Below are 22203 nucleotides of genomic sequence, written 5' to 3' on the forward strand. Positions count from 1 at the left end.
AGATGGTCTCTGCCATGAGCACTGGCAGTGTAAAGCAGACACACACTATGTGGGGCAAAAGACCAAAAAGCCATGAAGTCAGAGTTTTCATGTAGGGATATCTTGCAGAAAGAAGTGGATTTTAAGCAGCCTGTTCAAGGCATAGGTGAATATGTATGGGGAGAGAAGGAGCATGACAAATTAAAGGTGATAATCAGGCTGAGAGCCTGACAGGAAGGATGGCAGAATTATCCACAATGAAAGATGTGGGTGAGAAGTGGAGCAGTTTGGGACAAAAAATAATCCTCCAACTCTTCTCAGACTCACTCCTGGATCCACTGCAGTCTGGCTTCTATCCTCTGCATTCCACTGAAAGTGTTATCACCATGGTCTAAAAGGACACCTTTCTGGCTAAGACTTAGAGCCTCTAATCCAGGGGTCGGCAACCTTTCAGAAGTGGTGTGCAGAGTCTTCATTTATTCACTCTAATTTAAGGTTTTTCGTGCCAGTAATACATTTTAATGTTTTTAGAAGGTCTCTTTCTATAAGTCTTTAATATAACACTAAACTATTGTTGTATGTAAAGTAAATAAGGTTTTTAAAATGTTTAAGAAGCTTCATTTAAAATTAAATTAAAATGCAGACCCCCCGGACCGGTGGCCAGGACCCAGGCAGTGTGAGTGCCACTGAAAATCAGCTCACATGCTGCCTTTGGCACGTGTGCCATAGGTTGGCTACCCCTGCTCTAATCCATTCTTATCCTTGATCTTTACTTAGCCTTCAGTACTGTTGGTCACTCCCTACTAGAAATCCTGTCCCCCCAGGTAGTTTTCATGGCATTGTCCTCTCACCATTCTCTTCCTCCTTCTCTGACTGCTATTTTGGTATATCCCATAGCCCCTCTCTGGGGGAGCCTCACAGGGCTCTAACCTAACACTCCCTTTACACCTTATCTCAGCTGTTCTTATCTTTTCTCACAGGTTCTACCAACATCTCTACATAGAGTCACAATTGTTCCTCTCTTCAGACCCATACTGACTATTTCTCTAACACTGTTATTTGTATTACAGTAGACCCTAGCGATCCTAATTAGAGCTGAAAGCCTCACTGGGTTAGGGGATGCACATCGTTCTGGATGGCTAGTCATCAGCTCAACTTTAAATATGGCCACCCTAAAGCCCTTTATTTTTCTTCAGTGCTCACCATCTTACCTCATTTTCTGTTGTCATTGAGCGCACCCCCATCCTCCCTGTCCTGCAATGTCATGGTCATCTTTCATTCTCAATCTCTCAGCACACATCCAGATCATCATCAAATCTTGTATTGTCTCTCTCTCCACAACACTTAGAAAATCCAACCCTTCCATTTCATCCCATCATTTAAGATACTTGACTATGCTCTTCTCTCTCACCTTGGATACAATGACCTCCTCAAATTCCCTTCCTTGCTAAAACAGACTATCAATCCTCTCTTTGAAAAACTGTTCCCCTGACATCTCCTGGCATAGTCACCCCAGTTTAAACCTTTCACTTTTTGTTTCAAAGCCCTACAAACCTTCATCCTGAACTACATCTTGGAACTCTACTTTGCTCTCTTGCATGTGAGCAAAGATGCTGGTTTTGACACCTACTTAATTTCTTTTACCCTCTCCTGTCCTCTTCTATACTGTCCTCTGTGCATGGAACAAACTCTCAAATTCAGAGCATCAGGCTCACACTCCTCTTCCCAATCTCTTTCGCAGACCCACTCTATCTGAAGCTCCAAACAAGATTGTTTCTTTTAAATTATTCTCAATCTAATACAACTCCTTCCCCTGGCTCTCCCAGAGTGTCCTGTCTGTACTGAAAAGTTAATATTAGTTTTATACAATTTGCTCTTGAGATGGTGAGACACATCTGAAAGGAAATAGCCAGAAATGAAAGGTTAATGGTAGAAAATTAGATTTGGGAGTCATCAGCATAAAGCTAGGACTCTGAACCCATAAGAGTGAATAAGATCATTAAAAGAAGAGGAGAAAGCAAAGGACACTGCCCTGGGACAAAGATGTAGGGAAGGAGCAGAAGAAAATCTGCCAAAAAAAAAATGCTGAAGGAGCGAACAGTGAAATTAGAGAAGAATCAGGAGAGTACAAAGAAATTCAAAGCCAAGGAAATGAGAAAGAGAATGACAAAAAAGAGAAAATATTTAAGAGAATGATAAAATCATGTCTATCTTTGCCTTTTTTAAAAAGGGGTTGTGTAAACGGCACAACCTTGACATATTGGTTTTTTGCTAAATATGATCCATTTCAGAGCTGGAGGCTTGAAAATGTGTATTGATTTATCAGGTTGGAGTAGATCCAGCAGTTATTTAAATTCACCCAAGATTTACCACACAATGATATCATCCAGTTGAAGTTATTTCTCAGTACATCACATTGTACATTTACATGAGTATTGTATATTATAAAAAAGACATTTATATTTTACTGTTCATCTGCCATTAGTGAATTTGACACCTGTAACATGGTGATACATGACAAACAAAAATGGACAAACCAGTTATAAACATGACTAAACTTATTACAAACACACAATGGACTAAACAATACAGGACAGACAAGACATCACAACATTGACTAGAATGCTCAGCCTTTGTCATCTTTTTAGGGAGACAGTTGCTGTACAGGAAAGACCAGATTTCATTCTAAAAGTCTAATGTTTCATTCAACTTTAATTTTTAAATAAGCCAAGTTTATTGTATTCTAGGCATTAGAGCTGAGATTTTTCCAAGGGGCTCTATCAAAAATCAATAAGAATGAGCATCTTATTCCCTTAGGCCCCATTAAAAACTCCAGACTCAGATAATATCTTCTACTTTTTTTTTTTTTAACGTCACAGTTTTCACACTCTCTCTCTCTCATATATATTATATACACACACATACATATACATACACATATACACACACATATCAGTAAAAACAGATTTAACATAGTTGTAGTAACAGATATTATTACTCAAACTAGGTTTAGAGTAAATTATTGCACTAATTTAAGGGACTTTCTAATCTGTCTAGTTCTAGTAATATTACACCAGTCTTTGATCTCAATCTACTGCTACAGTAGCTCTGAGGAATCACTGGTGTTCTACTGTGTAAGAAGTGTTTGTACAGTGTCTAGCATAACTGGGTACTGACCCCCCTGATTAGGAACTACCATAATACAATAATAACGTGGGTTTAAGTATGCTAGCTGGTTTGCTGCTCCAATCCAAGTTGCAGGCGTCAATGCTTTGCAAAGTGGACTCTATAGATGAAGCTGGACCAGAAATGACAGATTGCCTCTGCCACAAATACATGAATGAACGTTCCCACCAAAGATCTCTGGTGGTTCTATTTTTGTTGTCTGTAGAGGTCTAATACATTCCATGTAGGATATTGGACTGTATAGCTTTGTTTTTTAGATTCACTGAGGCATTCCACAAAAAGAAAAGGAGTACTTGTGGCATCTTAGAGACTAACAAATTTATCTGAGCATAAGCATTATGATTCTCTGCCATTTATGCTTTGAAGTTGCTCTTCTTAAGCCATGTTCCCATATGGCTTTTCTTTCTACATGTGGGCTCCTTTGTTGAAAAATATAGAGATGTTGTATCCCACACAAGTATAGAGTTTTGTTAGTAAAAATACAGCATCCCAGTTTGGATGGCGATTCCACAGTCCATGTTTCAGTGTTGCTTCTTTTACAGTTTTAAAAGTATTTTCATATTAAAACTGGCAATACCATATAATATGCCTGGAGTTTCTGAAATGTCTTGAGTAAGCAGTTTTCAGCTGGTCATATAGCGTTTTTTGTCAGGATTCCTTCTCTTTTCCATTTGTTCAATATAATGTGTATCTTCATTATTTGGGTTAGGATTCACTCCTTAGCAGATGGTATACAAATATTCTCTCTTTCATGCCAATATCTGCTACAATAAAAAAAGGATATAGCTTCTTTTTCTTATGTCTGGCCGCCACTTATCTTCCAATGAATCTGAGACTAAATGTGGAGAACAGCTCGTGTGCCATGACCTGGAGACAGTTCAATTCAGTAGGTTAGGGGAATGTCATTCTAAATTTCTATTCTGTAGATAATTTCTTGCCAAGTAAAAAAACCCCTTCTTTCCCCTTTAAATCTCTCTCTCTCCCAAAATGCTCAGTTTCAAATTTCAAATTCAATCCTCTCTCAGTGATGAAATGCTTTATTATGTCAAATAAAGTCCCTTGTGTAATGAAAATGTGATCTTGTTTTTACAGCATAATACTCAAAAGCAAAGGAAAGAAACTTCAAATCTTTTAAATGTCACCAGGCTGAAATTTAGCACATAGTCACTCAGCCTAGATGAATACTTTTGTTTGTTTAAAAAAACCCTAAAAATAATTTGATTTAAATTTTTGTGTTTCATTTTAAGTTCTTTTAACTTGTTGTTTTTCTTAACAAAGTCCCTGCAAAAGGTTTTTGGGGGACGGAGGCAATTACAGCTATCCTCCACCATGGCAAGAGAAGGAAAAGATCACTTTAAAGATTTCACCCATGTCCATGCATTTAAGTAGACAAAAAAAGTGAGGCAAAGGTTTGGCAGCAACACCATTACCAGGTCAGAAAGCACTGCTATCATCTTGCCTCAGGTCTCATAAGTCTGCATCTGCCTGTCCAGTTCTGTATCATCTTATTGGTGGCTGATCTCTCCAGTGAAAGTGTTTTGAAGAAAACATTTCTGCCCACTTCAATGTAACAGTTCTGCCTAAGAGTTTCACCATCTTTGACTTTCTTTCACTGCATTAGGCATTAGCCTGTCTGGTTAATAACCAAGTGGTTACTTTAAGATGTATACATAGGGAGAGCAAGAAGCAGACTATTGATAGTCTCTCAATTTCTCCCATATTAATGCTCACTTCGATTTATCCACTGAGATCCAGATGATCCACCTTCTCTGACACTTCCTTTCCTAAAAGAACCTGCACTGTAAACTTCCTAAAGTTGGCACAATTTCTTCTTAAAAATATAAATATGCCATGCCACCAGACATTGAGATTCTCCACCTACCATGGTGGTGGGGTCTTTCACATGCAGCCATTGGCATGGTAAGTAAAAAGGAAGTACAGTATATTGTGTAACAGGGCAGGGACAGATGACTATAGGAAAGTAATAAGAAACAGGTACATTAGCTCTAGGCTAAACAAATCCCTGTTACCATGGTAACCAAATGGCAGTTGCTCCAGGTTAATCAAGACACCTGGCTAATTAAGATCCTTCTAGAAAGCAGTGGAGACAGCTAGGTTGATTGGGACACATGAAGCCAATCAAGGGCTCACTGGAACTAGTTAAAGGCCTCGCAGTTAGTCAGTTAGAGGTGTATGTCAGGAGTAGTAGTAGGAAGTTGTGCTGCTGGAGAAACTGGGCAGGACCAACCCGATCAGGCACAAGGAAGGGGGCCCTGAGTTAAGGATGAAGTAGATGTTGAGGAAGTGGGGGCTGCTGTGGGGGAAGTGGCCCAGGGAACTGTACTTGTCCTGTTTCAAAAAGTCAGCTACAAATAGCTGCTACTATTAGGGTCACTGGGCTGGAGCCTGGAATAGAGAGTGGGCCCAGGCTCCCTCCCCCACCCCCACTCTCCCCGATTAATCACAGAGAGACAGTGACTGTGCGAGGGAAGGTTGCTTCTTCCCACCTCCCTTGCTGACTTATGATGAAAACGGCTGAGTAGGCTCTGACCCTTGCCTCTAGAGAGAGAAGGGCTATGAGGAAGGTCAGAGTTAGCCTCTGAGGCTAGCATAAATCTGCCTGGAAGCGTGGGACCCACTGAGACAAGGTTGGAGCTTTGTCACAATTGGGAACACATTTATTTAACAAGTAAGTTCTGCTTTGAGAAAATCTGTCAGTGTTAAATCATCTGCGGTTCTTCCCTACTTATAACACCAGACTTTATCATGCAACAACAACAGCTGGCAAGAAAGTTCTCTAACCAACTATTCTCTTTGTGTCTCACACAATAAAGAAACCCTATGAGGCTGCAAAATGGCTTTGTGTGGGGTCTAATGCAAAGAGATGTTGAAGGTCACAGATTCCAGTCAATTTCCATTTCATCTCTAATTTAAACATTTATTTTCCTCTGGCAGTTAGTTTCTGTCCTGAAATTACAACTAGTTTGTCTAGCTCAAGCTGACTAAACTTTTACTATAGCATGTAAGATGAGGGTTTCTTTTAAAATAGGGAGAACTTTGGCGAAAACACTCCTGGCATGTCGAACGCAGAAGGTTGATCTTGGGCTTGATTTTTGGTCCCATTGAAGGCAATGGCAAAACTACCATTGAATTCAATGCCAGCAAGATTGGGGCCTCTGTGAAGAGCAGGGTTTAATAGCATTATTTTAAAGTGACTCCTTCTGCATCAACTCTTAGTCACTCTGTTCATCTGTCCTCACTGCCTCCTACATCCATGCTTCACTTTGGACTGCTCCTTTTGGACATGTCTAGACTAGGGTTGACCACAACCTGCTAACACTTTTTTTAAAATGCTGGACACTGTCTACACTTGTGTTTAAAAACATATTAGTGAAAGTGTACTAGCTAGCATATTTCCTAATCTAGACAGTGTCTCCTTCAGCCCCTTCTAGTTTCATGCAACCCTTCTTGCTTGTAGCATCCCCTTAATTATTGTTTGCCACGTGCCCTCAGTCTCCTCCTATAACAGAACTGAAGATCCACCTATTATGTGGAGCACTCTAGCCATAAAAACTCATTTCCAGTCTGTGTTTGCTCAGTTTTGGATACTTCTGTATAGAACCTGTATTTGCTTCTAAATTATATAGACTCTCTGGGGCAGGGTCTCTTATTTATTTGGCACCTTCTACACATGGGATACATGAAATATATGGGATTTCACACAAACTCTTGGTACAAAGAAAGGTAAGGGCTAGCACAAAGCTGCCTCTATATAGGAATAAGTATTGCACTACAATGGAGCTAGGCTGAAAAACTGTTAAAAGGAAATATGTTAACTTTTTCATACAGGAAAATCTTATGGCAAAGGGAACAGGAATTGGGAAAATAGGCAAAGAAACTGGGTAGACGGGTCTAAGTTTTGATATTTGCTTCTCAAGGTCCCTCAAATCCTGGTGTGCACAGTGAAAACAGATCCCCACGGGGTTGACAGATCTGGTCCCAGGTGCCCCAAAGTTGGAGTGCAGTCTTGCCACCAGAGCTATATCCTATTAGAACCTATAGGAATTGGATCAGGCAGTGTCAAGGTTCTTTCCCCACTCTGAACTCTAGGGTACAGATGTGGGGACCTGCATGAAAAACCCCCTAAGCTTATTTTTACCAGCTTAGGTTAAAACTTCCCCAAGGTACAAACGTATTTTACCTTTTATTGCTGCCACCACCAAGTGTCTAACAAATATATAATAGGGAAAGAGCCCACTTGGAAACGTCTTTCCCCCCAAAATCCTCCCCAAACCCTACACCCCCTTTCCTGGGGAAGGCTTGATAAAAATCCTCACCAATTTGCATAGGTGAACACAGACCCAAACCCTTGGATCTTAAAAACAATGAAGAAGCAATCAGGTTCTTAAAAGAAGAATTTTAACTGAAGAAAAAGTAAAAAGAATCACCTCTGTAAAATCAGGATGGTAAATACCTTACAGGGTAATCAGATTCAAAAGATAGAGAATCCCTCTAGGCAAAACCTTAAGTTACAAAAAGACACAAAAACAGGAATATACATTCCATTCAGCACAGCTTATTTTATCAGCCATTTAAACAAAACAGAATCTAACGCATATCTAGCTAGATTACTGACTGAGTTCTAAGATTCCATTCCTTTTCTGTTCCTGGCAAAAGCAACACACAGACAGAGAGAGCCTTTGTTTCTCCCCCCTCCAGCTTTGAAAGTATCTTGTCTCCTCATTGGTCATTTTGGTCAGGTGCCAGCGAGGTTATCCTAGCTTCTTAACCTTTTACACATGACAGGGTTTTTCTTCTGGCCAGGAGGGATTTTAAAGGTGTTTACCCTTCCCTTTATATTTATGATAGGCAGAGATGATGCACTGCCTGTCTGACTAAACAGTACAGTCTCCTGGGATTTAACGATCATCCAGTTGGGACGGTACCATATTAAGATACTTATATGGCCCCCATTTCCCTGGTGTCTGAGCGCCCAACAAACTTTAATGTATTAATCCTCACAGAATCCGGTGATACTGTTGTAATAAAGATGTTCAATTCAGACCTCAACTATCCCTCATTTTAAAGAACGCCATTGATCTTAGCCTCTCGCCACTTATATTCCATACAGATTGTTGCTCCTTCACTTTTATTGCTGAAAATAATTTATATCAGAATAAATAATAAAAACTGAGTTTACAGTGTTATTTATACTGAAAGAATGAATCTCATAGCATTTAAGTCTACATTTAGGTTTTAACAGGTTGAGAGGTAACTAACAAAAGCTTATTCTGTAATCAAGCAAGCAGATGCTTACCTGAGCTTCTCACTTAGCTCTGTAGTTTAAAGCTTCTTGTTAAAAAAAAGCAAACGTTTTGCTTCACCTCATACAAGCATTGTTGATATTTCTAAATTTATACACCACATATTTCTGTTCTGGGGTTCCTAGAGTAACCTGTTTTCTCAAAGCCAGACCACAGTGATGCCAAACTGCATTATAAAATAATTTCCTACTTGTAAAATACTGTCACTCTTTTTCAATGATACTATTTAAAAGGATGTCGTCATTCTTCATAAGATGAACACATCCCTATGAACAGTAGGATGGGTTTTTGTTTTTGAATAGAGACAAGCCATGAATGTACTGCAATAATGATTAATAAGGTACCTTAATAAATTCTACCTCCCCAAGTTACAAGCTATTTCCTTTTGCATTATCTAAATAATTTAAAAGACTAACAGAAGGGGCAGTTCTGGGTATACTCTGTTGAACACTGAGTATACCCAAGTCTCTGAAGCTTACTTAACTGTGGAGCTCTAAAATCTCCCATGTTTAGGAGATACATGAAGCCATCATTTAATTTACTTTCAAATCAGTGGTGCCACTGTCTTCACAGACACCATTTCCAGGAGTACAGATTCCTTCACCCCACCAAAAGCAGAAATTCTGGTGTTGACATGAGTGTTAGCAGCACTCATTCACTTACGCAATGAATCCACTCCAAGAAATTCCGTTTGAAGCTTTGATTTCAGAATGGACATAAAAGCATGACCATCTATTGTGCTTTATCCATAGGTAAATCAAGTATTAAAGGGCGTGCACAAGCAAGGGGGGGGGGAACATTAACACTCACCTCTTCCCCATCATGGACTGTTCCTTTTTTGAAGGAGCTCTAGTTTCTATCATATATAAAAGACTGCTTTACTCTAGCCTTTTGAATAAATATAACCATTTGAATACACAGTTAAAAAAAAAAAAAAAGGCAGGCTGACATCAATTTAGATGTAGCCTGAAACAGAGTACTTCAGAATGCTGGGGAAAGCATAAATTAACCCATCCTCATGCAGTTAAGGAAACAGGGTTCCCAAACCCATTGCAGTATGATCATCATCTGCTGCAGAATCCATTATGAACTGCAGAAAGTAGAGAATGCAGTGCTAATTGTGCTCTGGGATCTGCACAGAACCCTGACTGTAATGGAACTCTATGTGGGCACAGCAATCCACACACACAGAGTTCATTGTAAGTTCAGGGCCCAAGCTTGTATTTGGCATTATCTGATCTGATGAGGGTTGACCAATCACAAACCCCTACCTTGAGAATGCCAAAAATGGTTAGTGGTGAAAAAGGAGAAAGAAGAAAGGGAAGTTAGTTCACCTTAAAAGAAAATGAAAAAGAAGGTGCCTCTGAAAAGGTCCATGAAGCTCATGATGAAATTGATTAACAAAGATGCCAATAGTTTCTTGTAGTTTTACATTCCTTATGGCTGTGTGACAATATGAATTTTCCCCAATTGCCATAATTAAAAAAAAAAAAAAAAACTATTCAAGGCACCAGCCTTTTATCTTAACTAAGTGGAGACTTGCACAAGGGCCAAGAAATGACTTGATAGGTGTCATATGACTTTCTATTCTCTAGGATGATGACAGTGATTAAGTTATACATATGAGCAGAAAGCTTGTTTTAAAGCTTTAGCAGTGATACAAAAAGGTATTCCAAGATGAATATACTCTTCTATATTATAAGGATCCAACCAGACAAACTCACCCTTCGGTTATTTTACTGAAGTTTATGAAGTTACACTAGGAATGAATTTGGTCCAATATTTTTGTATGCTTTTGCCAAAACACTCAATATGGAAAAACTGTAGTTGAAGAACCTCTAGTGAGCCAAGTAGGTACAACTATGTTGAGGCAAATTCCTAACAAGTTGCACCCATGCAATTTAGTACATATTTTGCAATAAAGAGCAAAAATTATCTCATCCTATTTAGCATTTCTTCACAAATATTCCTGGAATCACCTTGCCTGCCCTGCATGTCATGGCTGAAGAGAGAATTCTCGTAGTTTTGTGAAAGAAGAATCTGCAGGGTACTAGTTTGCTTATCTACACTGAAATGAAATTCTAGTAATAATTCTTAATATGTTCTGCCAGAAATCCATTAAATAAATGAGCACTGGAGAGAGAGAAAATGAATCCTGTCTATGCTGTGGTAGAAAGGTTTTAACAACAAGTTTGGAGTGGTTGGTTGACGTGTAGGTGGTGAAGCCATGAGTTAGGCAGGTCATCCAAGCGAAAGTGCCAATAAAACCTTTATACCACAGTGTTATGCACTCAGTATATGCCACAAATGTTACACCCAGAAATAGATATTTTTGTATCCCTCTGCCTCCTCATTTTCTTGCTACATATTTTTGTATCCCTCTGCCTGTAAAACTAGGCTCCCTTAATATTAAAATGTACAATTATTAAATGTACAGGAGAGGAAAATTACAACCAATAATTAAAACACCTCTAAAAATGGCCTAAAATATATCTTTTCCAAGTTTAACACTATCATGATTTTAAAATCAAACATCAAGACTAGAGTGGGTTGGAAATTTTCCAAATTTGCAATTTTGTCAAAATTTTTACTCCAAATACATTTTTGTGAAAATTGCATCAGAACCAGCTTTAGTTAGGGGCATTCAAGATTAGAATCAAGTGCTGCAGGGCTCAGCTGGTATAAATCATCATAGGCCCATGGAAATCAACCAAGGCTCATTCCACAGGGAATCATTTCCTCTTTCCAGTGGCAAAAAATCTTCCTGAAAAAGCACAAGATCAAATCCGCACAGACACACCCCTGGATACCCGACCTGGGATATTCTATCTACTACCCAAGATCCATAAACCTGGAAATCCTGGGCGCCCCCATCATCTCAGGCATTGGCACCCTGACAGCAGGATTGTCTGGCTATGTAGACTCCCTCCTCAGGCCCTACGCTACCAGCACTCCCAGCTACCTTCGAGACACCACTGACTTCCTGAGGAAACTACAATCCATCGGTGGTGATCTTCCTGATAACACCATCCTGGCCACTATGGATGTAGAAGCCCTCTACACCAACATTCCACACAAAGATGGACTACAAGCCGTCAAGAACACTATCCCCGATAATGTCACGGCTAACCTGGTGGCTGAACTTTGTGACTTTGTCCTTACCCATAACTACTTTGCATTTGGGGACAATGTATACCTTCAGATCAGCGGCACTGCTATGGGTACCCGCATGGCCCCACAGTATGCCAACATTTTTATGGCTGACTTAGAACAACGCTTCCTCAGCTCTCGTCCCCTAACGCCCCTACTCTACTTGCGCTATATTGATGGACATCTTCATCATCTGGACCCATGGAAAAGAAGCCCTTGAGGAATTCCACCATGATTTCAACAATTTCCATCCCACCATCAACCTCAGCCTGGTCCAGTCCACACAAGAGATCCACTTCCTGGACACTACAGTGCTAATAAACGATGGTCACATAACCACCACCCTATACCGGAAACCTACTGACCGCTATTCCTACCTACATGCCTCCAGCTTTCACCCTGACCACACCACACGATCCATCGTCTACAGCCAAGCTCTGCGATACAACCGCATTTGCTCCAACCCCTCAGACAGAGAAACACCTACAGGATCTCTATCAAGCATTCTTACAACTACAATACCCACCTGCGGAAGTGAAGAAACAGATTGATAGAGCCAGAAGAGTTCCCAGAAGTCACCTACTACAGGACAGGCCTAACCAAGAAAATAACAGAACGCCACTAGCTGTCACCTTCAACCCCCAACTAAAACCCCTCCAACGCATTATTAAGGATCTACAACCTATCCTGAAGGATGACCCAACACTCTCACAAATCTTGGGAGACAGGCCAGTCCTTGCCTACAGACAGCCCCCCAACCTGAAGCAAATACTCACCAACAACAGAACCACTAACCCAGGAACCTATCCTTGCAACAAAGCCCGTTGCCAACTGTGCCCACATATCTATTCAGGGGACACCATCACAGGGCCTAATCACATCAGCCACACTATCAGAGGCTCCTTCACCTGCACATCCACCAATGTGATATATGCCATCATGTGCCAGCAATGCCCCTCTGCCATGTACATTGGTCAAACTGGACAGTCTCTACGTAAAAGAATAAATGGACACAAATCAGATGTCAAGAATTATAACATTCATAAACCAGTCGGAGAACACTTCAATCTCTCTGGTCACGCAATCACAGACATGAAGGTCGCTATCTTACAACAAAAAAAACTTCAAATCCAGACTCCAGCGAGAAACTGCTGAATTGGAATTCATTTGCAAATTGGATACTATTAATTTAGGCTTAAATAGAGACTGGGAGTGGCTAAGTCATTATGCAAGGTAGCCTATTTCCCCTTGTTTTTTCCTACCCCACTTCCCCCAGATGTTCTGGTTAAACTTGGATTTATGCTGGAAATGGCCCACCTTGATTATCATACACATTGTAGGGAGAGTGGTCACTTTGGATAAGCTATTACCAGCAGGAGAGTGGGGTGGGAGGAGGTATTGTTTCATGGTCTCTGTGTATATAATGTCTTCTGCAGTTTCCACAGTATGCATCCGATGAAGTGAGCTGTAGCTCACAAAAGCTTATGCTCAAATAAATTGGTTAGTCTCTAAGGTGCCACAAGTACTCCTTTTCTTTTTGCGAATACAGACTAACACGGCTGTTACTCTGAAAAAAATCTTCCATACCTAGTCCTGTGAAATATTGGACCTTACACGTGTCACTGCTCAAGGACTGAACACTATCCACATTTCAGGGAAGGAGGGGACCCATTTATTTAGCAGCATGTTTTTTTAAAATGACAGCTTTTTGAAACTACTTTGAGGTTTGGAAGGTTAGAAGTAATCTGAGAAAAAGAGGAAATCGGTGAGAAGAGCACACGTGAAGCACTCAAAGGCACATGATAAATGCAAATGAGCATATTGCTCTACAATTTAGCACACAAGTATCACCACACCACATGCAGTGTATACATACGTATGCATATGTATGTTGTATATTAATGCCTTTTATTTGAAGATTTGAATGTAACATCAAAATATAAAAAATTCTATGTTTGATGTGAGGAAATTTTCAGACATTTAAAATTATGACTTGACAGCTGGCTAACATTCCAAGAACATGGGCAACACGTCCCTATCCAGAAACTTATGTAATCAGTGTGTGTCAACTCCTGATTAAAAAAAAAAAAACAAAAAACAAAAAACACACTTTTCTTCCCCCCCCCCCCCCCAAAAAAAAAAAGAGAGTGCTTAGTGCTGCTGCTAAAAACAAAAAACAAACAAACAAAAAACGTTAAAATGACTGTTCTCATCTTTGGAACTAGGAAAACAAACCAGGATACAGAAATTTTCATAGCAAAGCAGTAATACCACAATGCTGAATTAAGGGAAGAATTCCTATTCAGATCAGCAACAGCATCCATAATAATTCTCCACCATGATGAATGTTTGTCCAAATCTAATTGAAGGTGAATCTTCAGAGTCCTCCCTGACTACAATTTTTGGGCACAACACACTAGTGCAATTTGGCTCCCCTGTGTCACTCCAATTTAAAACCCAATTTCATGTCCAAAACCCTGTGCCATATCAGCCCAGCCTGCCCTGCCTGGACTCTAGCTGGCCTGGCTGCTGGAACAGCACTGGGGCACAGGCCGCTGGTAAATGAGAGCGGAATTCACATGGAAGACTGCTTTACCTTCCACTGGAGACCAACCCAGCCCCACGTGGTTCCAGGATTAGAGAAGTATAAGGGTAGATTAAAGCCACCTCTTCTGCACAGTATCTTTCATAGATATATTACTAAAAGCAAATAATCCTTCATCTTTTTCATTCCACAGACCACTTGTTTAGAGAAGGAACCAACCTCCTCACCCATCCACCCACCCACTCCACATCCCCAACCCCAACTATTTGTGTGCATCACGTCTCCATTACTCACTGCTTAATTCTGAAAGAGTTTCATTCCATGGACCACCAGGAAGGGATCCAGAGCTACCACTGATACAGACTATAGCCCGAGAACCACTGGTATAAACCATTTTAACTTCCTCTTTCTGCTTTGCAATATACAGATGCATAGCTCATCCACTATTGATGCTGTAAGCAACATGGTGTAAGAAGGTAACAGGCTAAATAAAGCAGCAAGCAACATGCAGAGCTTTTGGTAGTGGAACAGGCAGAAGGACTTAGAAGAGAGCTCCCTCCTGGGCTATGTATTCAGCTTTATGGTGTACAGTGTTAAAACCTTCAAAAAGTTGTTTATGGAATGTATTGTTTTACTAGAGCTCACCTCTTCAACCATATGTTTGACTTTCTTCTGTTGGCAATGGACCATGTCATCCAGATGTTTGATTCGTTCTCTAAGACCAGCTGCAACATCTTCCAGATGCTGTGACCTGGTATAAGTTATAAGAACTAAGTAAATATGTAGGAAGCCATGCAATGTAAATAAAAGAATAACCAAACAAAACAAAAATAATAAACACAACGCCAAAGTAGATCAAGAAAAGGAACCTCATTAAATAAGCCAAATTCCACTGACAAATGTCATTTCCTATATTTGTCTAAAGTTCATTTTTATGGTTATCTGTTTGGTCATTAGTCATTGTCAGACACCACCCACTTAGTTCACCTTTACCTTACATATCAGAGCTGCCAATATTTAGAGAAGTTTCACAAGGGATACTTGTTCAAACAGAATGATGATCTGGGATCTTCTAGACAATCAGCCCTGGAGAGCTGCATGCACATTATGGTTTGTTTTAGCACTTACAAACCGTTATCTGATTAATCCTCACTTCATCACCAAGAGGCAGATGTTACCAAGGAAAAAAAGTAAGAGTTTACAGACTGTGCTCACTGAGCTGTCCTACAGTTCAACATAGGATGTGGTACAGAAATTACTTTTTTTAAAATGTTGTGAATATACATACTAGAGAAAGAGATAATTAAGATATTGATTGCAAGGATCCTAGCAGCCTGATTTTGGGTGCTCAGCACTTCTGAAAAAAAGAGTCTGGCCTTTGTCTTTTATATCTATTTTAAAAAAGCATAGCAGATATGCATGAAACTATATGGACCTAAAAACTGATTTCTCAGCAATGCAATGTACTCTACCTAATCCATCATGATTGCACTCAACTTCTCTCATAAATAAACCTGAGAAGGATGAGTTTTTGCAAAATAAATTCTCTTGCAGTTTTCCTACATAAAATAAGGCAAATATAATTTGGGAAGGAATTATCCAGCTGGAACATATTACAACCAAAGTTAATATAACAGATTCAGGTTTGAAAATTTTTTAACAATGCTAGAAATCTCAGTAAGGAGTAAAATCTCACCTCTGTCGGTCTGAATGGATTTGAGATTTTGCTCCAGATATCTGGATTTCATGTTGTGCCAGTTGTTTTTGTAGCTGGTGGCGTTCCTAAACAAGAAAATGTTATTTCTCCACTTCTTCACATTGTAAATTTAAGTACATTTTATTGTGATTTAAAAAGGCCCATAATATGTTAAACAAAAACAGAAGCTGATTCAGCTACAAATTATTACTATATTACAGATGGAGCATGTATTTCCTACAGCCAAGGAGCACAGAATGGAAAAAACAAGGCTTGAATAAAGAGAACCCTGAATTCTCAGCTGAGCACAAGATAAATGGCAATGTTTTCAGTCTTCAGCGCCAGTGTCAAGGGGCAGCTTTGCTTGCAATTTTGTAGGTAAGTGAGACTCTGAAGGATAAAGACGTGTGAGCTGAAATGCAACTCTGAAAGAACATTATCTTTCTGACCCACAAAGGGACTCCATCCCTCTAAAATTCTTACAGATCGAAGATATGATTACATTTAAGGTCTTGGATGCAGAGCTTAAATGAACCACATGACCACTGTTGATAAAATGAATATCAAATTTTCCATATTGTTCCTCCAAAAGGATCTCCTGATCCAATGTATTTTGGCAGAGATAGGAGGTGTCTCCCTATTTTTCTCCCAAAATGTCCCTACTTATCCTGTTCAAATGTTACCCAGCATGAGTGCTGAGAGGATCTGTGCACATGTAGGGTCTGATCCTGCTTCACAAGTCAAGGCGAGTTTTGCCTTTCATGTCAATGAGACCAGGATTGGGGCCTTAGATAACAGCCAAATATTTAAACAGCAACACAAGCAGAACAGCAGGAGTTTAGAGCTGACTGCATAAATTAATTAACAAAAAGTAAAGTTCACATGCATTTCCTAACACCAAGGATCATAATGTACCACTTTACTCATTGAATACCACCTTTATCACTATGAATAACGCCACTAAATGCAGTGGGACGACTTGTAGAGTAAGGAATTACAATCTGGCCCAAAAGTGATTTATCCAACATTACTGCTAACTGATAGCTTCATTTATTTTAATTAATGTCACAGCTAGATCTTAAACTGAGAAGAGTCCACCTAAATAGTTATAATCCAGTCAATGCACTTTTGTTAGTTGGGCAAAGAGGACATTAATATACTACATATAGTTTAAACAAGGGTTAGTAATCCCATCTAGCCAGCAAGTGTGGGTGGCGATATTTGTTTCTCTGTATTAGCAAATAATTAGTAGTTAGATTTAAATTGAAGCTAAAGCACACCAAGACCGTGGTTTTTAAGAATTGAGTTTTATTATGTTTTAGGATTAAAATAACCAAAACCCTACGTTCTTGTCACCACTCAGGATTTCTAGTGAGTCCTTACTTCTGCATTTCTGTCTTTTAGACAGTAAGTTCTTTGGCAGGGATTGTATTTATTTTCATATATTGAACAATGCCAGACATGCTAAAGGCACTAAACAAATAATATTGCAGACTCCATTACTGAATATAATGGAATCACTGATCATTTCAGATTAATAATTACAATGAAATTTCCCTTAGTTGACACTGGGGGAATAAACCTGTTTCAGACATCAGGGAACTTCCAACAGACAAGGTTCAGATAATAACTGTATGTGTAAGTAGAGGCACTGCTCTACTACTAGACTTACATTAGAACAATTATCTCAAAACCAGTGTGAGTTTTGCCCGGGAACGAAGTCCATAAAATAGAAGAAGGCAGGGCAGGAGATATAAGGAAATGACAGAAACTGCTACAACAGAAACTGCTACAACTTGTTCTACAGCAGTGCTGCTAACGTCACAAGAGATAAGTATCTGGCAGCATTTCTGCTTTGAGGGAGTTACAAGGCAATTGTAAAAATATGCTCAAGGCTGCAGCATGGTAGACCATATTTGAGCCAAGGAGAGAAACATTTGACAACATTGTGTGCAGAGAAGTAAGGAAGAACCATTTTATATATCAGAGGTAGACTAACAACTGACTGACTGACTGACTGACTATCTGGGGTCACTGTCAGAGTATTTTGAAAAATAATCAAAAATACGTTATGTGCATGGAAACATAGATGGTTGTTACATGCACAGAAAGTTTGACATCAAAATTCAAAAGGAATCTTAGTCTGAAGTCTTAAGAGTTTCATCCTGATGTACAGGAACGCTGAGGTGCAATTCCAGTTAAAACTAATTACAATAATAGGTTTTTCCCCGATGCATTTAGATAAAAATGTTTTCATATATATGCATTTGTTGCCCAGGTCAGCGGTACATTTATAAGATTTTATGTCTAATCACTAAAGGACCATAAAGGATCCAGAAAAACTTGTACAGGCTATTAGGAGATAAAATGTGTTTTTTTAAACTGTTCTTTCAAAATAAAGATTGGCCCCATGTGTGTCTCAGCTCCAAAGCAGCCCTGAAAGTTTTTGCAAGTAACAGCTTCCACAAACAGCAGAGTGGGCAAAGGGTGCCAACTTGCCATGGTGTGTCCTCAGCAATCCAAGTGCTAAGAGCATGGACGGATGCAATAAAGGGTTTTTGATTTTATTAACAGGAAGAAGATAGAAGTGGTGAGTGGGATAGAGGCCATTGGAGGAGAGGGATGTTGTTGACTCACAGGGGACTGAAGAAACAGGTGCACTCCTATACAAGTCTTGCATTTCTGCTAAAAAGAGCATAGATATTGGCACCCATACTTTAACATTTGTGAGCAGAGAACGTTACCTCTTCCATGCGCTGAATGAACCGATCCAGCTCTCCAATCCTCTCGTCTTTGTCCTGTATACTTGTCTCTGTAATTTGCATCTTCTTATTTGCCTCCTCAATGGCCTTCAGAAGTCTATTTGTTTCTGCCTTTGAACAAACAAGTTTATGTTCATATCCACAAACAATCAATAAAATTGATGAATGAAAAGTAAGGAGCTGATTTCTGTGCTATACAATGGGGTTGGTTTTTTTTAAAAGTAGACTCAATAAAGCCAATAAAGTTAGGTGCCCAAGAACTGAGACTTTTTGCAAACCAAACATCTAGCTATAGCATCGAATATGAGTTTTGTGGCACATAAAATGTGGGTGATCAAAATAGTGGCGTTACATCCCTGTATTAAAAGGCTTCTCAGCAATTAGCTTTAAAAACAAAAAAGGTTTGCACACCACATGAATATTTGTTCTCCCCTCAGTGGATACACACGTACTCAGTAATGAGAGAAGAAAATGTACTATTCCCAAGAACAGTATGTTTAGTTCCCAAAGCCTGTCACTTTTAACTGCATTTATATCTGTATCACATTAAGGCTGGAGAGCTTGACTTCAGTTTCTGTGGCGATCAGTGAGTGGTGTTAGATAACCTTGTTATTGACCAGAAATATACAAAACATGATCAGAGGAAGCTTTTGGAAGGAAAAAAAAAATATTCTCAGGATTTCTCTACTGAAATTTATTTTTTTCCCCTCTTGAGATTTCACTAAGTCAGAGGATTTGTACTTTTCCATTTTCTTAGACCAGGAGTAGAAAAACCATCCACTTTTTTCATTTTCATTTTGAAATTTAAATTTTTACTGTCCATTATGTTTAGACGCCCTATTCTTCAGCTTTAAAGCTCTAGTGACTATGAAAGTTTAAAAGTTGCTGTGACAAGACATGAAATGAAAAGAAACTGGGGTACAAATAAATTTAAGACTTCAAATTAAATTATATTGACAAATGTAAGGACTGTACTTCAAACACTGAACTGAAGAACACTGTTACAGACTGGCTGTACATACTATTAGAGTTTCTTTCTCAGCTATATGTTTCTGTTCTTCTTGTTGTAGTTTTTCTTCATACTGGCTGTACAGTCTTCTGGTCATCTCTCTCATTACATCAGCATTGGCTTCTTGAGAGCATTCTACCTATAGGAGTGAACAAAAGAGAACTTCTACAGCTGAACCCTCTCTCGGTGCACCATTGCTGGAGACAAGAAAAATGGAGCTCAAACCAACCAAAAGGTAGAGATGTAACTGATGTTGATAGTTAGAGCCTTCCCTTAGCATTGTTACAAAATATACTCTACTATTAGGCCTGATTTACACCAAGTCCACATTACAGCACTCTGGCAGTGTAAAAGGGCCTTTCAAATGGGTGTAAGTTACAATTACACCAACTTTAGAGCCCCTTCACACTGCCAGAGTTAACGTGCCATTAAAGTAACTGAGAATCAGGCCTGACTCTTTATTAAGTTCTCTCATGACACCCTCTCACACACTTGAAGTTTGCTCCCACGTATGACGATTAATTCAAAATTCTCTAATTTTACAGGAGTATAGCTTAGAAATGAGCCTGAACCAAAACCCATATCCAAATGTCCATGCACTTTGCACTGATCAAAATCCAGATCCAATATTTACAGTTTTGAGCCCATCTGCGCTGTGGACTGAAATAAAAGCTAAATAAAACAAAACTAAACTAAATAGCTTTGCTAGGACTTGATTCTCCTCTTACTTGCTCTGCTGCAAATCTGGAGTGACACCATTAAAGTCATGGGAGTTACCCTGATCTAAGTGAGAGGAGAATTTAGGCCTACAAAACTATTAACTTAGTGTTATTTACATTGGTGTTAATCATGGTAATAAGAAAAGAATCAGGCACATAGTGTTTAATGCTGGAACTCTAGTGCTTCTGGTTACAGAAGATCTCTGTTTTGAGCATCTGGGTTATCTTGTTTCAAGGACTGCAAGATTTATCAAACCCTTATACTGTCTTACTCAGTGGGAACAAACTGTTCAAATGTTATTGCTCTGCATAAAAATAAAAAGATATTTTGTCTTCTGAAGAGGGACAGATCTCTCGGAAGGATTCCATTTGCATTGTAACTGCCTTCTGTGGCATCTGACCCAGATCTCTACATTAGGACAGAGAGCAAGTTTCTGCCAATGCAATCAAAAGGAACAGGAATTAAATAAACTTTAATTAAAGTATATGCTGAACCCCCAGAGTTACAGTAATGTGGTTAGAAATGACAAACTAGGAAAGCAGAGTTGCAACAGTTCAACCCTAACCTCCCTAAAAAGCGTCAAAGTGGAGTATAATTTCCCGTGCCACCTCTCCCACCTTCCTTTGTTTACAATTTGGGTGGCCACTGCAATAACTAACAACGTTCTCAAGTGAGAATATAAAAGAAATTATTCTAACAGAGAGGAACATACCTGACTGGCAGTAATAAGGGTAGTTGGTACTTTTTGCCTTTTCACAGCCAACCCCCACAATACCAAATTCTCTTATGTGCCCCCCCCACCCCCAAATTAAAAATCAGATCCTGTAGATGTTTCTGCATATGACTTAACAAGCAACTTTCACTATGCCAGCATGTGCTTAACTTTTAGCACTTGCTCACATTCCATTGATGCCAACTTGCTTGACGTTAACTACATGCTTAAGTGCTTCACTGAATTAGGGCCTACAGGCTGAATTCCGCCCTCAGTTTCTACACATAGCTTTCCCTCACTTCATGTTTGGGCCAGGACGTGTCCTCAAGATTAGAATAAACTACAAATTTCTGTTTTGAAATCCTGATTTCTTTTCCTCTATGCTCTTCCTCTGATTATCCTTTCCTTTTTTTTATTCCCTACAGACCACAGCAGATGCAAGCACAAAAACCTTGTAAAACTATTGTTGAAAGGAAATTAGAACATAAAAATACATTAGTAAGCTGGTACCCTCCCTCTTTAGTGTGATGGATCTGGGCCATCTATCATTATGCACCAGTGTAGGATACAAGAGCCCCCAAGATAATCATCTGTTTCTGACTTTTTAAAATGTCAGTAAATCAGTGAAAAAAGAAGAGGAGTACTTGTGGTACCTTAGAGACTAACCAATTTATTTGAGCATAAGCTTTCGTGAGCTACTACAGCTCACTTCATCAGATGAAGTGAGCTGTAGCTCACGAAAGCTTATGCTCAAATAAATTGGTTAGTCTCTAAGGTGCCACAAGTACTCCTTTTCTTTTTGCGAATACAGACTAACACAGCTGTTACTCTGAAACCTGTCAGTAAATCAGTGGTCACCTAATTTCATGGAAGGGATTTAATGTATTTTTAAAAATATTTCTGATACTGCACGATTGTTCCAAGTTATTTGAAATGCTGTTAACTGCTCTGATATGATTTAATGGAAGCTTCCAAATGCAAGACAGTGGGACTCATAAAAAAGGCCCATATGATAGCTCCAGCTTGCATTTCATTCCCTTGTGCTTACCTGAAAACCTGTCCCACAACTAACTTCTCTTTTCAGGGTAATTTGCTCTTAGGGTGCACCTCTGTTGCCCAA

At 39.3% G+C, this 22203-nt stretch overlaps 1 protein-coding gene across 1 annotated transcript in view; it reads right to left on the bottom strand.

Annotated features, from left to right (window-relative positions):
- The window catches only part of MYZAP (myocardial zonula adherens protein), a 93512-nt gene that overhangs the window by 27825 nt on the left and 43484 nt on the right, over positions 1 to 22203 (bottom strand). The window contains exons 7-10 of the mRNA XM_074966257.1: positions 19665 to 19790; positions 18625 to 18753; positions 15881 to 15966; positions 14830 to 14935 (exon numbers count right to left, since the gene is read on the bottom strand). Coding sequence (XP_074822358.1) covers positions 14830 to 14935; positions 15881 to 15966; positions 18625 to 18753; positions 19665 to 19790 — 447 coding nt within the window. The remainder of the gene's footprint in view (positions 1 to 14829; positions 14936 to 15880; positions 15967 to 18624; positions 18754 to 19664; positions 19791 to 22203) is intronic.

This window comes from Natator depressus, chromosome 10 (genome assembly GCF_965152275.1).
Source record: "Natator depressus isolate rNatDep1 chromosome 10, rNatDep2.hap1, whole genome shotgun sequence".
NCBI classification, from domain to species: Eukaryota; Metazoa; Chordata; order Testudines; family Cheloniidae; genus Natator; species Natator depressus.